General features: G+C 35.0%; 1 protein-coding gene across 2 annotated transcripts in view; it reads left to right on the top strand.

The window, feature by feature from the left end:
- The window catches only part of PIK3C3 (phosphatidylinositol 3-kinase, catalytic subunit type 3), a 125840-nt gene that overhangs the window by 36711 nt on the left and 70712 nt on the right, over nt 1–18417 (top strand). For both annotated transcript variants that reach the window (XM_011952584.1, XM_011952585.1), the window contains 5 exons: nt 2504–2599; nt 5366–5437; nt 8004–8108; nt 8752–8844; nt 16483–16668. In XM_011952584.1, coding sequence (XP_011807974.1) covers nt 2504–2599; nt 5366–5437; nt 8004–8108; nt 8752–8844; nt 16483–16668 — 552 coding nt within the window. The remainder of the gene's footprint in view (nt 1–2503; nt 2600–5365; nt 5438–8003; nt 8109–8751; nt 8845–16482; nt 16669–18417) is intronic.

Genomic DNA, 18417 nt, shown 5'->3' on the forward strand with positions numbered 1-18417 from the left:
TAGCTGGGAATTCTATACTAATAACTGGAAAATTTGAGGTATCAGCCTTCCCTATATTTTAACGTAATGTCAAACCATGAAGTAGGTAATGGATACTGTAAGATGTTCTAAATATCATATGAGTGAAACCTGTGCAGGCTTAATGCCTCAGTGGTGGATTCTCTGTCATATCAGCCCATGTTCAAGTCAGTGTTGGATAAATCTTCCGTCAGCACAATACCAGCTTTTCACTTCAGTTGCCATAAATCATTTCAGCAAGTTCTCTCTTCAATTAATTTATTGCTTGTCTATAGAGGGTGCATATAGGACTCTGCACCCTCTATAAAGTTACATGATTTAAGTGATTTTTTTTTCTTGACCTTGTATATGAGCCAGTGTGTATGTTTAAATAAAGATGGCTTCAATGAGAGTCCTGCCAGAAGTTGTAACAAGAATAGTTTCCTTTTTTGTATGTTTGCTCTAAAATACCAGATGTTAGGCATAATGTTCCACACCTAGAGAACAGAAATAATAATTATGTTTTTAATCAGATTAGGAGAGAAGGACATCAATTTGTGATTTGTCTAATTTATAATGACCATAAGCCACAACTTACTTAATTTATATTCTCCAAATAATTTTCAGCAGGTAGAAAGAGAGAAGTTTTTAATTTAACAGTGAACCATTGTAAAAGTTAGATTTTAGCCTTCTTTTATTTTAAAATAAAGGTAGTGATGTTGAACAACATTTACATTCAATTCTTGTATTTGGTCCCTTTTCTAAATTTATTAATAATACGTTCTTATATACTTAAACTGGAAGAAAGGCTTACTTTTTTATTTTTATAATAGTCACATTTCAAAAAGTTTACTCATAATACTAACTTATGTTTTCTCTTCTTAAACTTAGATATCACTGGGTATGGAAAATGTAATGTTAGAGTTTGCTTTGCCCAGCCTTTTTCATATTTTCACATTTTAATTTCTTTAACAGAAATTACCATTACCACCCTATTACCATTACCAAAATAGACTATAATATGTTTCATAAAGCTGAATAATGTAAGTAACCTCTTCGGACCTTTATTATTTATTATCATTTCTTTTTTTTCTCTTTTGAGACAAGGTCTTGCTCTGTCATCCAGACTGGATTGCCCTGGTATGCCCAGTGCAGCCTCAAACTTCTGGACTCAGGCAGTCCTCCTGCCTCAGCTTCCCAAGTTGCTAGGACTACAGGCCTGGCTAATATTTTTAAAGTTTTTTGTAGAGTCTAGCTCTATTGCCCAGGATAGTCTCAGAGTTTTTTGTAGAGTCTGGCTCTGTTGCCCAGGATAGTCTCAAACTCCTGGCTTCAAGCAGTCCTCCCACCTCTGCCTCCCAAAGTGCTAGGATTACAGGTGTGAGCCACCATGCCTGGTGATTTTACATATTAGATCTACAACCATTTATACAGGTGTTTTGGGTCAAGGCTAATTACCCCTTTAGACTTCATTGTGTTTTCACTTCATCATCACCCTAATACAGTCATGTGCCTCATCACGTCATTTCGTTCAACCACAGATCACATGTACAGTGGTGGTTCCATAAGATTATAGTACTTTATTTTTACTGTACCTTTTCTCTTTTAGGTATGTTTAGACACACAGGTGCTTAACTGTTGTGTTACAGTTGCCCACAGTATTCAGTACAGTAACCTGAATTAACCTGAAGTGACAGGTTTGTAGCCTAGGGGTAATAGGCTATACCATATAACCTAGGCGTGCAGTAGGCTATACAATACAGATTTGTGTGTTTACACTTCATGATGTTCACACGACTAAACTGCCTAATGATACATTTCTCAGAATGTGTACCTGTTGGTAAGTGACATGTGACCATGTTTGCTTTTTTATTTTAAAGGGGACACAATTATATAAATAATTTTTTTTATGTTGGAACAAGAAGTAATTATTCTGCAGTATATTTAAAGTGTGGATAAAAATTTACAAGTGACAGATCATTTTAAGACCATTTATAAATTGTGAGAAACTTGTAAAGGCTATACTTGGTAAACTCAAATGGCCTCTTTTCTTAGGTTGCACACTTTTTTTTATTTTTGATTTTCATTACATATATTTTTTCTATAGTTTAGTCATATAGGTTAAGGGTGAACTTAGCTTATAGTTGTTAGAAGGACAAACCATTCTTTTTATTTTTGAAATAAAATAGTTGTCATGAACATGTGTGCAAAATACCTTCAAGATTATAAACACAAACTACTGAATACACCAAAAATGTTCAATTTGAGAAAGCAGTTATTAGTGCATGGTAGACACCACTGAATAAACAGTAGTGCTGTCTGTAATAAAATAATAGTGCTGTGTAAAACACACTACATGTATATAGTAAAATAAAAATGTGTTATGTTTTGACTTGTATTTGATAGATATGTGTGTTACTGAATTGGGAAAAATGATGCATACTGATCCTTTAAGAGAATGTTGAAAATAATCATTTTTCATGAAAATCATTTTTTTCTTTTTCAGAGTGAAAAACGAAGTTCTAATTTCATGTACCTGATGGTTGAGTTTCGATGTGTCAAGTGTGATGATAAGGAATATGGTATTGTTTATTATGAAAAGGTATTGCCTTGGAACTGTCTTTGGTCTCTAGAGGGGAGAGGAAACATTAAAAAGTATTACTGTTGTTCCTGCTGGGATGAATTATTTGGTTGCAGGGTAGCATCAGACAGCTGTCAGCAGCAGCTGTTTATGTATACACAAATCAAATCGTATAACTACAACAAGATTACAAAAGCCGATCACTCATGTAATGCAGTTCTGGGTTACAGAATTCAATAACTATGCAAGTGATTAAAAACTTTGTGATTAATTGTTCTGCAAATTGGCAAGTAGGACACTAAGTAATGACTTTACTTACTAATATTATTTATTGAAAAAATGAAAGGGGGAAATTATATTTCTAAGTGGGTATTTATTGAAAGTTAAGAGTCAGTTTGTTATTGGAGTGTATGTGTAATGTCTGTATGTGGCCCTCACTAACGTATACTTATGAAATACTTCAGAAATGTTCATTTATTTGTACAGCAGATGCAAAATTAAGGCAACAATTTTACCATCAGGCTGGGTAATAACGAATATGCAGTTATAGATTTGCTTTGTTCTGCCCATTATGCTACAGAAAGTAGTTCTGTGTTTAGTATGTACCTACTTGAAAGTATCTTCCTTATATTTTTGTAGAAGGTGCTACAGAAATATATACTCAAAATATATACTCATATTTTGAGTACTACTCAAAATATATAATTGAGAAACAATTATATATTTAAGTACTACAGAAAATAATTATATGCAGGCCAGGTATGGTGGCTCATGCCTGTAATCCCAGCACTGTGGTTGACTGTGCAGGAAGATTACTAGAGCCCAGGAGTTTGAGACCCGCCTGGGCAACATGGCGAGACTTCATCTTTATTTAAAATAAATATAAAAAAATTTTAAAAAGTATGCATAGTTTGAAACCACATAAAATGTCTTCTGTTCTTGTGTTAATAGTCGACAAATGTTAAATCAGCGTAAATGATGACAGACTTTTGATACATGGCATAGTAGTAGATTAATAGATTAATATTTCTTCTAGCATAAGACCAAGCTGATATGCAGTGTATTTGTTCATTAGAAGCAGTCCTTTTAAATTAAATTTACATTTTATTGTTGTTTATTAAAGCTGTCACAAGTGATTTTTAAAATATATATACTTTTATAAATTACTGTTGGAAAGGTTTTCGTAATGAAGTTTTGAGTTTTTACCGTTTATGATATTTTTTCAAGTTACTGTTCATATTTTTGTCTTTAACTTATATCCCTTCCATGTTAGTGAAAGACTAGGAAGTGTTAACTTGTTTCTGCCTTTTATTTTATAAATGGTACTCCTTGGATAGATTATTTAACACTGTTTATTAATTTATTAGAAAAAGTAGATCAAAAAAGGGAAATGTGAGTGAAACTGTTCTGTCACCAGTGCATTTTAATAAAATCGTATTTTATATTTTATACTAGATGTCATTTCATTAAAAGCAGTATTTTCTGCCCACATAGAGTTTGTATTGCAAAAACATGCTAATGGAGAAAGTACTTTGAAACATTGTAGATGTGAAGGATCCTTTGAAAGACAGCTTTGATAGCAGATGAAATAGTAACAGAATAGAAATTAGAAGAATTTCAAGTATTTTTGAAAAGGTTCTTGACCCCTTTCTACCACTTCCTGAAAATTGCTCATAAATTAATGCCCGTCTACTCACCCTGTCGTATTTCCACTTAGTGTAAAGATTGCTGGGCCAGTGTATTGAATCTAATGGAAATAGACTTTGTTGTCACCTGTCTTTTGTGACAGATAGCCTTAGTGAAGATTACTTGTCACAGTTGGGCTGATAAATGTGTTTTCTGGTGTTGTGACTGAGAACCAGCCTGTTAAACAACGGCTGTGGGAATTTGTGGTTTTCTCTAAGACTCAATTACTGAACTGAAGTAAAGTCACAGTGCTTCCCTGCTTTCAGTCTCTCCTGAGTTTGTTGCCCATACTTAAAACTGAAAACATACTAGCATTTGGAAATTGACAGAAAAGCTTGATGCTAGATATACAATCATGAGAAAGTGAATTTTGACCTTAATTAGTTTAGCCTTTTTCCAGTATATTTGGCAGTGACATTTTTGTGTTGAATTGCCTTTGTCGCATTGGATAAAAATAAAAGCCAACATTCTTCAAAGGTGATAATACCAACAAAATAGGATGGCTTTATTTCTGAAAAAATGATTGACTGATTTTATTATTCAAGTTTAGATTATGTTGAGCAGGTGTACCTTTGAGAAACAATGTTGTTAATTCTCTGGCTGTGTATAAATTGGAATAATATTAACCCCACACTTAAAATTCTGCTCCTTTGAATGGATCTCAGTTGTGATACCTTGAAAAATTACCATTTAGTTTTTGCAAGTGGTGCAACACATCCATTGTGCCATATTTTACATATAGTCTGTGGTTTCTTGTTCTGAGTTTGAAAATTAGCACGTTTTAAAAAATCCACTGTTATTATATGAACGAAGTTTAAAAGAAAAGGAACAACTCAAAACAATCTAATTTCCAGACCTCATATCTTTGAAACTTTAGTAACAGTTTTGTTAGAGTTTTTCTCAAAATAATCTTGTAATCAACCAAAGAGAGGTACAAAGTGGATATGCATTTTATAATATTGTTGGAAGAAGATAAGGATTTCTTTAGAGGTAAGAATGATGTTCATCAAATAGAATTAAAATACATTGGTGTGTACATCATATACTGTTTCCTATTGAATTAAATTTCTTTATTTAAAAAATTATTGCTCTGTAATCTAGGACGGTGATGAATCATCTCCAATTTTAACAAGTTTTGAATTAGTGAAAGTTCCTGACCCCCAGATGTCTATGGTAAGTTATTGTGCAAATTGTTTTATGAAAGTACTTTTCTTCAGAGTAATTGTGAGTTAGCCACATCATGTACTTTCTTTAAATAAAGTAATATGTAACTGCCTCTGTTACCTAAAAGTGATTCATAAATTCACTTTAGCATCTAGACTCTGTTTCTGATGGAATTTTATGAGGAATATCGACATCCTAAAACTAAGGTTAAGGGTAGAGTAGGGTTGGGCATCCATTTTATTTGATTTGCTGAAAGAGCTAGGCAGTATAGTCCTTTTTTTTTTCTTTCTTTGGGTTTGGGGGATGTAATCTTGAAGTGAAGACTTGACAGAACTGGTATTTGAAAGACTTGTCATCATACGGAAGGAGAATTTGCATGTTACAGGAGGATTTTATAACTAGAATGAATGTATCAAAATTTTAGGGAGACCCATTTGTTGGAAAGTAGGGAGGATTGCTGTATCCCTAGAACTATTCAATTTGGAACATGGTAACTTGGATGATGGTGGGATACCTTCTTATTAATGAATTTTTGAGATGATAGCTTTCTCTCAGGGATATGAGGATAAGAATTCATACAATGCAAAAGAAGTTTAATTAGATGACTTTAGAATTACAAACTTGTAGGCACAAACTCCTTTTAGCAGCACACTAGATACCATGATTTTCGCTCTTACAGTTCATTTACATCATTCCAACTCTTTTTGTTCTAATTTTATTCATTTCTAATTAGATTAGTTACCTTCCTCATCAGACCAAAGTGGATTAAAATTGGGACATTGGATGATGAAAACTTGATGATTGAGATAAGTATAGGTCATGAAAGCAGGAATGGCTGGCTGATGGCCTAATATCAAAGGAAGAGATGGGCAGTGGGGAAAGTAGAGTATAGAAAGTTAAAAAGAAAAGGCCATTTGAGGATCTGGTAGGAACATTCTAAAGACCTTGACAGTTCCTATGCATAGTATAGTAGAATCCAGTTAATATATCTCAAATTGGCACTGAATTTTCAGTATAAAATCAAATTATATTTCACATTTTGGATATTCAGAGCACACACTAAGTATGAAGAAATTCAGTTCAGCCTGTAGTCATAGTTATTTGTTAAACAGAGAAACACATTTTAAATGTAAACTTTGGGTGGGACTGAGATGATATACAGCTGTATCTGACAATAAAACAGACTATAATTACAATAATGTGGTACTGACACATATATGTATACCAATATACTGGTTGAACAGAATTAAAAGCCCAGAAATACATCCAAGTATGTATGGAAATCTAGTATATGATAAAGGTGACATTTCTTCACTAAGTCTTAAGGCTGAGGAATGGAATTAATTTGGAAAATAACCCTAAAATTATATCCATACCTCATACCATACATAGGAATAAACTCCAAATGGATCTGTAATGTAAATGTTAGGAAATGAAACTAAGCCAAGCATGGTGGCTCATGCTTGTAATCTTAACACTTTTGAGAGACTGAGGCAGGAGGATCGCTTGAGCCCATGAATTCTATACCAGTTGGGGCAACTTAGGGAGACCCCATCTCTACAAAAAATAAAATAGCCAGGTAGTGGCAAGTACCTGTAGTACTAGCTACTTGGGAGGTTGAGATAGGAGGATTGCATGAACTCAGGAGGTCAAGGCTGCAATGAGCTGTAATCATGCCAGTGTACTCCAGTTTGGTCAACAGAGCAAGATCCTATCTCAAAAAAACAAACCATACTAGTATTTTACTGTCAGTGTAGGGAAAGACTTTTTTACTGTGACTCAGAATCCAGAGACAATAAAATAAATGATTGATAAATTTAACTAAATTTTAAAAATTACATGGCTGAAGAGACCAACAAAGCCAAAGGACAGTTAACAAACTGGGAGAAAATACTTAACTACATACATTACAGATATATTAAGGCTGATATATAAAGAACTTAAAAATGAAGGACAAAGGACCATAAAGCCAATAAAAAAATTAGGAATGTGACATAAACAGACAGTTCACACATGCAATAAGAAATAAATAATATAAATTTATATTTTGTTTTAGGCAATGACAGTATGGTTAAAACTAATAATTTTGTCCATGGGTAAAATAGCACCAGATGTGTATATTCAAGCGTTGTGATTATTGTCCTTGCCATCAGTGTCTGATAGCTTAAATAACTGCTATGGTGATAATACAGTGACATCACAGGGTCATTAGTAGCTGATAGGAGGAAGAAATGCTTTAGTCTGTGTTGTCAGGGAAGAGTTTACAGTGATGGTGATATTTGACTGGTTAGAGGAAATGGAAACCTTGAATTATATGAAGAGTGAAGGGAAGATGTTTTAAGAAGCTTTAATGACATGTGTGTATTATGGGACTAGTGGAGTTTAAGGCATACTTAGTTTCCCAGTCTTGAGAAGGATACATATTTTTAAGATATGTAGAAGACTGCTAAAGTTGTATCAGAATAAAACATTAAATACTATTAAATGCTTCTAAGTACCTTTTCTATTTATGAATAGCTATTGAAATTTCCTTTTGGTGAAGTTTACATTGTCAATATTTTAAAATAATTTATAGGAGAATTTAGTTGAGAGCAAACACCACAAGCTTGCCCGGAGTTTAAGAAGTGGACCTTCTGACCATGATCTCAAACCCAATGCTGCCACAAGAGATCAGTTAAATGTAAGATAATTATGCAATGTTAATTTAAAAATAGTTAAATGGGTGTTTTGGTTGAAGCTGATAGCTATCACCTCACTTAAAAATTATTTAGATGCACATTTTCTCCAGGTTGATGAATCCTGCATCATGTTCATAATTTCACAGATCAGCAGTTCTGTTATCATTTGGGGCTTTCCATAAATTTATTATCTCTGGAGACAGAACTGCAAATACTATATACTTTCATGTCAGTAGATAGTATTCTTAGAAGCTGGCCCTAAGACCTTGCCTGAGAGAGGACTTAGTGTGTACACATGCCTTGTTGTATGCATTGACTTTAAAAGAATTTATTGTGTGCACATTTTTCCTTTTTCTGGTAGGGGACGTTGTTATTTTGCTATGTCTTGTTTCTGGTTGGATTAAATGGACTCTCCAGTTAAATATTTACCTGTGGAATATGACTTTCTGTTCTTCTCTTTAAACTGCATTTTGGACACATAATTATAGCAAATTTAAGGCCTACTTGACTGCATTTACATTTTCCTTGTTTGTATAATAATTGTAGTATAGAATTATTTAAATAAATGAAAAATATTAAGTGAAATGGAAATATATAGGACATATATGGTTGACAAAATTAGTTCTTTTTCTTTTTCTGTTTTAGATTATTGTGAGTTATCCACCAACCAAACAACTTACATATGAAGAACAAGATCTTGTTTGGAAGTTTAGATATTATCTTACAAATCAAGAAAAAGTGAGTGTCTTAAATACTTTCATATATCAAATTTATCTACCAGCTTTGTTATTAATGATCAAGATGAGAAGAATGCCATGGAAATCATTATTGTCACTTTAAAGTTACAGAGCAGTGTATATGATACTCCATTTTAAAAAAAAATTATAAAAGTCTGCATACAAAGACACATGTACCTGTTTGTTGACTCATAGGCAATGTCTGAATGTGTTTTGAAGTCAGAGAGACTTGGGTTCATTTTCCAGAAGTACATCTTAACGCTTGTTTGGTAGGATAAGGCAACTTACTTTGGCAGCTTAGTGTCCTCATTATTCTAATGGAGACAGTTCTCTTTCACAAGTAAGATAATATAGGTAAGTAACCTGGTAGAGTATCTGATGCATAGTAGGTGCAGAGTAAATGCTGGTTCTCTTGTTCTTACCTCTTTGAACCTGGGTGACTAGGAAAATTTGTATGCTATTATAATAACGAAACTACAGAATTCTAGATGAGATGTGGCTAGAGAGAGAGTATGAGAAATATAATTTGAGTTGTAGGAATTCAGTTGGTGAAGTAGCATAGAGGTAGGCATACAGGATATCGGGTAGGTCAAAGCTAGACATTTGCTTCCCATAATAAAACCATGGAGTGGATAAGGTTTCTGGGGAGAGAATTGTGGTGAAGTAGTCATCACTAACCTGAAGTCTTTGGACACTTAGTTTTGAGTTTTACTATTGCCCCTAAGAAGCTTTTTGACTACAGGCAAATTACTTTGCCTGTATAACCTTTAGTTTCCTCATACTTAATGTGAGACGATCATGTGATTGTGAACTTTGTCTCCTAGTTTTAAAAATAGTCTGTAAAATCTTAAAACAGAGAGCCAAGGGGTACCTCTTAAGATATCATAATAATAGCCAGCATTTTTTAAGCAGATACTATGTACCAGGAATTCTTGAAATCCCATAACAACCCCACAATGTATGTATTATTGTAACTGTTCTGTGGATGAGGAAACTTGAGCCTAAGAAAGATTAGGGGGCCTGTGCAGACTCACAAAGCTTATACATGCTGCCTCTTAATATGCTTGCATCTACAAATTAGAAATTTTGCATCTACAAAAAAGAAAGTCAGTGAAAACATAGAAAAGAGAATTATAGAGAAAACATTTTCAACATCATACACATGTCTTAGCAGGAACCCTGAAATGCATTAGGGGAAGAGCAGAGAAGCATTAGGAAAATTAATATCTGTTCAGGAAGCTGTTACATATTTATATGAGAATGAATGAATTGATATGTTTTATAATCTTGTGATATGGTCTTTAACTACTATTTTAAGTTGTTTTTCGGAACCAAATGTCCTTTCTTTAGTTTCTAAAGTAAAGATAAAAATGCAGTTGCGGCTCATCTTAACTCTTCAGATTTTCTGCTTTGTCATTTATTGATGCCTTCAGAAGTTCTTTGTAAATGAATCATATTTGTTCTCCTTTATATCCAGAATAAGAATGAGAGAATAATTTTTAATTTACTGTAGCTTTGAGTATGATTCTCTTAATCACTGAACAAAAGGAAATATTCACCAACAGAAACACAGGTTTGTGATTTGTGTTTTATTAAAAGATTGAGTTAGTGTCATGATACTGTGTTAAATGAAGAATAACCTTGGTCACAGAAATTGCATCTTGAATGCAGCTCAGTGTCATCTAAAATACACAGCTAGATATTGAATTGAACCTGTTAGAATGTATAGGTTTAAGAAGCATATAGGAGTAGATTTACAGAGCAGAACTTTTTTAGATAGAAAGGTTTGCAAGAAAAGTTATTTGTTTAAACAAGTAGTCACTTCCCACCAAAATTCAATTACTTCTATATATGTGCAAAAGAAATAAAATGTTCAAGTGATATAAAGTGTATGACAAGTTTCACTTAACTAGTTGATTTCAAGTTTTCGAAAGGTGAGTGATGAAACTTCAATTCTCAGGACATATTATAGGATTCTTAATGACCACTAGAGTAGAGTGAACAATATGTTTTAGTGTTCAGAAGTCACTTTGGAGTAAACCAAATATATATATAGGCCTTGAAGTGACCAAAGGAATTATTCACACCGCCACATTTGTAACCTTGTAATAATTTCAAATGGGTTTTGTGAAAAACGGATACTTTCATACTCCCCCCATTAATTTATTTACAGAAAGAAACTCTTGTAGCATCAGACTCTCTGAAATCGTGATTTCGGTTACTTGACATTTGGGCCCTGGGGCTGAAAAGCTTTCCTAGAGAGAAGGCAGTGCTCAGAAAACACATTGGTGGAAATTGGTTCTTACAAAGTTATACTTTTTATTTTTTAATTAAATTTTGTCTTTCTATCCTTTTTTTTTTTCTTAATGACCTAAGTATTTCAGATGAAAACCTTCTAGTCAGAACTTGATGTTGTACCCAGAAAGTTCATAGTAATAACTTTGTTCAATTAAATTTGTTACCATTTAAATTTATGAAGTATTTTCCAATTTGTAGTTTATAGCATATAGGAAGTGACTCATTTCTGTGGAACCTGAAATGTGAATATTGTAATTTTTCAAAACTATTTGACAAAAACTGCAATTACTTTTGCACCAACCTAATAGCTTTTACAATGGACTTTCTTCTTATAAAAATACTAATTTAAATTAATTCCATGCCTTTTGATTATGCTTGGGGAAAAAAAAGCAGTTGAAACAGTCACATGTAGTGAAGGTAATAGTGATGCACTGAGTGTTCTTATAAGGCTGTTTCTGAGACAGTGACGTGAGGACAGTCATCATATTTGTGTCTCCTGACAAGAAGTTGATGGTGACCCATGGGATAAATGAATTCAGTTCAGCAAGTATTTATTATCACCTCTTGGCCTAGCATTATATAAGACTATGAGGCTTCAGGTATCATGTCCTTGTATTCAAATAAATTAAAACTGTTTTGGGATAAGAATATTTACACATAATTAAAATTAGGAAGTATAACGTAATTGATTAAGGGTCACTGTCTTAATAAACATATAGGTTATTGATATAATAGAAATGTGGAGGATGACAAGAGCAGTGTGCTGTGATATAAGGAAGGTTTCACAGAACAAAGATTGCCCTTAAAGTGTGAGCAGACTTTGATGGCATTTTTTACTTGGTGATCATTTTTTTATGGAGAAGGAAAACATGAGTAAGGTAGGCTGTTAGGTTCAGGAGACAGAGTTTTGCGTGAATGGTTATGAAATAGAAAAGATGGCATCAGATTGTGATGAGCCTCAAATTATACCCTTAGGAATTTAATTTTACTGGCAACAGGAAGCCACTAAAGCAGGAAAATGTGTATTAATAAGTGATAGTTTATTTCTCTCTTTTTTTTTTTCTTCGGAGACAGAGTTTCACTCTTGTTGCCCAGGCTGGAGTGCAATGATGCGGTCTCGGCTCACTGCAACCTCCCGCTCCCAGGTTCAGGTGATTCTCTTGCCTCAGCCTCCCAAGTAGCTGGGATTACAGGCATGTGCCACCACACCGGCTATTTTTGTCTTTTTAGTAGAGATGGGGTTTCACCGTGTTGGTCAGCCTGGTCTTGACCTCAGGTGATCAGCCTGCCTTGGCCTCCCAAAGTGCTGGGATTACAGATGTGAGTCAGCACACTAGCCTAACAAGTGATATTTTAAGGAGTACAAACTAGGGTAGATTGGAGCAGAGCAGAAAATGAAAAAAGTGACATAATTAGGAGGCTCATATACTGACTGAGAGAACAGTTTTGGAGGGTAAGGGATGGAGAAGGAGCTATACAAGTAAGTTGACTCGTAGAAAATGACCAGGGGTTAGGCCTGAACCTGATGGATTTGTATCGTTGTGCGTTCATACCCCACTTCTGGTACCAATTTACTGTATTAGTCCGTTTTCACACTGCTGATAAAGAGATACCTGAGCCCGGGAAGAAAAAGAGTTTTAACGGACTTACAATTTCATGTGACTGGGGAGGCCTCACAATCGTGATGGAAGGCAAAGAGGAGCAAGTCATGTCTTATGTGGATGGCAGCAAGCAAAGAGAGCTTGTGGAAGGAAACTCCCCCTTATATAGCCCTCAGATCTCATGAGACTTATTCACTATCATGAGAACAGCATGAGAAAGACCTGCCCCCATGATTCAGTTACCTCCCTTCAGGTCTCTCTCACAACACGTGGGAACTGAAGATGAGATTTGGGTGGGGACACAGCCACACCATCTCGGTAAGGATATATGGCAGGTGGGAAGAAAAGAATGAGGTGTTTTCATGTTTGAGTATTTGGAATCAAAAGCATTGGAAAAGCAGCAAAATAGAAATTTCTAAGAATTTAATTGGTAGAAGTTTAAATTAGAAATATATATACGATATATTGTATTTTCAGTTCTGAGGTGATTGTGATTCTAAGAATAGGAGATAACAGGTGATTTTCAGATCAAAGGGAATAAAACATAGTAATACATATAGTAAAGCTAAAATTTGATGTCAACATCAGAAATAGAATAAAAATAATGACTGATAATAAACTAATTATTTACTATATATATAGGATACTGTCACAAACATTTTATATTCATTAACTTAATCTTCACCACAAGCCTATGTGAAAGGTCTCTTAAAAGTTAAATAATGTGCTTCAATTTAATCAGGTAATAATTGATGGAGCCAGGAATTATAATTGGAACCCAAACACCCTGGCTCTACAGTCTGTGCTCTCCAGTAATCTATGGAAGTTCCAGAGAGAGAGAGAATTGCTCTTTAATCCTACATGGATCAGTAAAGCATCTTTAAGAGACCTAGGGTTATTTAAAAAGGCCATTATTATTGCTGTCTTCAAATTCTTACTTATTGTCTTTCTTATTCTTTGACCCCTTGTTTTCTTCTTCATTCTATTGGCTCCCTGTTTACATTTGTAACGTTTAACATTAAAAAGTTGTGAAATTCTTTGTACAGTGCCTTATGTTCTTTGGCAGCAGCATACTCCATAAATCTTGCTAATAAGTCTATAAATCTGAGAATCTAGGTTTTAGATTGTTTCAGTTATTGAATTGAGTACATGGGCATGCTACAAGATTTGCTTATAATAAGTACATACCCGCACATTTCTATTAAGACTGCTGATGTACTGTGAAATGGAAAAGCTTTCACTGTCATTATTTAAGAACTATTGCTTTGTTTCCACATTCAACCTAGAAATACATTTTAGAAGTGGAAAATAAATTCATGGAATAAGTTAGTAGGGCAATCTGTGTTCTATACAGAAATGGAGCATTATACTAAATGGTGTGCAGGAGGTGTAGAGGAAATGGACAGCTGTCCTTGGGGAAATACAGACTCCAGCCATAGAGATAAAAATGCCCACAAAAACTTTGGCAGTTAGAAGAACATCATTTAAATGACAGTAGTAAAATTGAGCCAGCTTCTAAAGGAATAGGTGAAAGTTGCTGAAAACTTCCTGTAAAACTTGAGTTTTTGACAAGACGGCTTTAGAGTAGATGATACTCTATTTTGATGAAGAGTTACAGGGGTTAGAGAGACATTGTACATATAAGTTAACTGGGCTGAAGCATGGAAGGGCAATGAGAGTTTAATGAAACAGGTTTGCATTGTGGTAAGTGGTAGCAATGAAATGTTTTGAGAAAGAAGCCAAGGTTATTTATTTGTTTATTTACAAACTAGAGTGTCCTATCATCTAGTCAAAACCACTTTGTAACAGTATGTCAATTATCTTCAAATATTGGAAAGGTTGTCCACATCATATGGAGCTAAATTTACTCTCATTCTCTTCAAAGAATGAAACTAACCAATTGGAAAAAGCAATATGAAGACATTTTTGTCTTTTCGTTCATTGTAGTTAAAATCAAAACAAAACAAAATTGGCTTAGCTTTTGATGAATATAATGGCTATTTTGGAAATTATTTCCTCGAGTCACTTAAGTAAATATTGGGTCTCTTTTTGGCATTCGTGTTGTGGGGTATTTCTGCTAACAATAGGAAATTTGTGCTAAGATCACTTCCAACTTGAGCTTCTCTAAGAGTATGTATGAAATGATTAGAAGAGAAACCGGTATTTAGGTTCTTAGCTAGAAGGCTCTGTCCAACTCCAGATGTGTGATATAATGAGAAATCAGGCTGAGGACAGATATAGGAGATATTGCTAGGAAATAATTGAAAGGGACTGGAATAGATTCAGGAGATTAGTGTTGGCAGAGTAATGGCTCCAAGGGGAATGGGGCTAACTAGGGGATGGAGCGCCTTAATGGTAACAAAGCACCATCTGGTGGAAGAAGTATGGGCCTGAGAATTGGTGGACCTGGGTTCTACATCTAGCTCATGCACCATTTTGAGGTGATGGGCAAGCCATTTATCTTTGCTGAGGTTATATACGATTTAAGCATTGAACTAGACAATCTCCATAGGCCTTTTTTCTTAATTTAGTAAAATTGAGAATAAGTTAGGGGATGGCTATGAAGGTTCGTTTAGTGTCATACTAACAGACATTGTGTTTTGTTGTCCAAGTAGACATTTTCTTGAGGAACTGATTAGTTTACTAATAAAAAGATTTTGGTTGGGCAGAGCAGGAGTCTTAAATTTTCAAGTTACCTATTTTTCAACAAATAGCAACAGAGGAAGACAAAGAAGAAGAAAACATCTTGGGTTCAGCCAGGAAAGTGTTGCCTTTGAGACCCAGCAATAAGCATTGCTTTTTATGGAAAGCAAGTATATGCTTTTCTTTATTTTCATTTATTTTTGTAGAGATGGGGTCTTGCGATGTTGCCCAGGCTGGTCTTGAATTCCTGGCCTCAAGCAGTTCTCCTGCCTGGGTATCTCAAAGTGCTGAGATTACAGGCATGAGCCACCACACCTGGCCATGAAGTGTGTACCTTTCTTAAAAGAGCACTTACTGTGCAGTGAGTGATATACTCCAAGACTGGCTTAACTGACAGTCTTGTGAAAACTTCCATGTGCTGCCTATTCAAAGGAGTGAGGTTCCAGAAAGATGTACAACCAGACGAATCATAGACTGTTTGCTGCTGTTTCTGTACTTACCCATTTTTATGCCTGTGCTTTGAGGTTTTGTTGGATTGCCTATCTTTTAAAGTAGTTACTTCACAGAGATACCTACATACTCCACATTGTTTGAGTCTTCATGTTGAAGTATCTGTGAAAGCCGGTGGTCATACTCTAGGGAGGTGGTCAAGAGTGAAGCTAGTGGTGGGAATTTTTGCCCTGGAATGGTTTCTGGCCCTTTCATTCAGTGGTTGCAGTATTTTCTGTTGTAAAATGTAGGCTTTCTCTAAGGCATCTTAGAGTTTGTGAGAAATGCCTCAGCTATTTCCATGTCTTGAGACCTGCAGTATTTTAAAATAACAATAGCAAAATGAAGAAAAACCAAAACAAATTTAAAAATTCATAGTGCTCGCAAATGATTTGGCCTGGAAAATATAAAGATACAGGGAGCATGCTTTTTTTCTGTCCTGCAGTGCTTCTGTAAGATCGTATGTATAACTTCTTTTAGTGTTTATACAAGGAGTCTATCACTGACTCTGTGGCTCTGTCATTAGGACCAAGTGGAACTCTGCCTAGTCACCTTCTCTATCCAATGAAATAGGCTATTTCTAATTTTTAAATATTTTCTGATTTTAGGCCTTGACAAAATTCTTGAAATGTGTTAATTGGGATCTACCTCAAGAGGCCAAACAGGCCTTGGAACTTCTGGGAAAATGGAAGCCGATGGATGTAGAGGACTCCTTGGAGCTGTTATCCTCTCATTACACCAACCCAACAGTGAGGCGTTATGCTGTTGCCCGGTTGCGACAGGCCGATGATGAGGTGCATTATTTATTATTCCACTTCAATGGGTTATTTTAAACTAGAGCCTAATTATAGACTATGTGTGTATGTGTGAGTGAGAGAGAGAGTGCGCACACGCAAGAGAGATTTTTAGAAGGGAAGAGGATGTACTAGGTGTGTTTTCAGAAGGAAAATTAAAATATGCCTCAAAGGACTCCTCTGTGAAATGAAAATTTACTTCCTGATCTGTTACGTGATAGAACAGTCTCTCCCAGGACATTTACCTGGCAGCAGAGCTTGTATTGCTCTGTCTGGAAGAAGGAATTCTAGTGAAAAATGGTTTAATGCAGCACCAGCTAGGGAATAATTCAGATCTCCTCTATCAGTCAGTATACAACAAGCCACATTTAATTGTAGCCTTGAAAAGCCCTTGGGGCCTTTAAAGCATAGAGATGCGTGGTCATCTTCCTCTCCTTCAAACTCGCCTTTTAAATTTTCAGCTGATGACAATGATATGTATATGTAGATTTTCTGAAGGTGGTTTGCTGGCTGTTTATATATACAGTTATACATCAGTTAATGACAGGGAAGTGTTCTGAGAAATGTGTCCTTAGGGGATTTCATCTTTGTGCAGACATCATAGAGTATACTTACCCAAACTTAGATGGTAAAGCCTACTACACACTGAGGCTATGTACTCCTAGGTTACAAACCTGTACAGCATGTTGTCATACTAAATAGCTTAGGCAGTTGTAACGCAATGCTAAGTATTTGTGTATCTAAATATAGAAAAGGTACAGTAAAAACACAGTATTATAATCTTATGGGATTACTATCATATATATGGTCCTCTCTTGGCTGAAGCATTGTGATGTGGCCCATGGCTGTACTTGTAAGGCCATCAGGGAAGGAGGAACACTTTTTTTGACAAAAGCATTGCTGGATTTTGGGCTTTAATAATTCTTTATGAGATAGACTAATCCAGCATTTTTTTCCTTAATTTTTATAGGGTGAATATGTTCTTAAACGTAACCTAACGTTTATGCTAGCCAGCAGTACTTTATGGGATGTGGAGTAACTTGTCAAGCTTATATATATATATATATAGCAATGTTGATTGCATAGAACAACTATTATCAAATACCTTTTTAAGAGGGAGGGGACAGTGAGATCATTTTGAATTAGTGGCATCTGAATTTCAAGAAGCAAATGAAATACTAAAGTTGATAATTGTATGCGTGTATTTAATTATGGTGAAATTTAAACACTAAAGTAAATAGTATAATGAACCCTGACATACAATTCATCTATCTTCAGCAGTTGCCAACTTATAACCAATCTTGTTTCATCTGTAACACTGCTTACTCTCTCCACCCCAAACCCCTAACCTCTACTAGATTACATCCTTCTGACTTCTGGCCTACTGGCTTTAGCAAATAAGGGGGCTTCCACAACCCTCTCCTTGAGTGTGATAATTGGCCGGAATGACTCACAAAACTCAGGGAAACGTTACTTACTAGTATTGATTTATTATGAAGGGTATCCTAAAGGATACAGATGAAGAGCTAGTTGAAATGACACATAGGATGAGGTCCTGAGTACAGGAGCTTCTGTCCCCATGGAGTTTGCAGTATAGCACCCTCCTTGCACGTGGGTGCATTCTTCTTCACCAGCCCAAAAGCTCTCAGAATGCTGTGCTTTTGAGTTTTTGTGAAAGCTTCATTACATTGGCACGATTGATTAAATCATTGGCTGTTGGTGATTAAGTCAGTCTTCAGTTCTCTGTTC

The sequence above is a fragment of the Colobus angolensis genome, unplaced genomic scaffold (genome assembly GCF_000951035.1).
Source record: "Colobus angolensis palliatus isolate OR3802 unplaced genomic scaffold, Cang.pa_1.0 Scaffold342, whole genome shotgun sequence".
NCBI lineage: Eukaryota > Metazoa > Chordata > Mammalia > Primates > Cercopithecidae > Colobus > Colobus angolensis.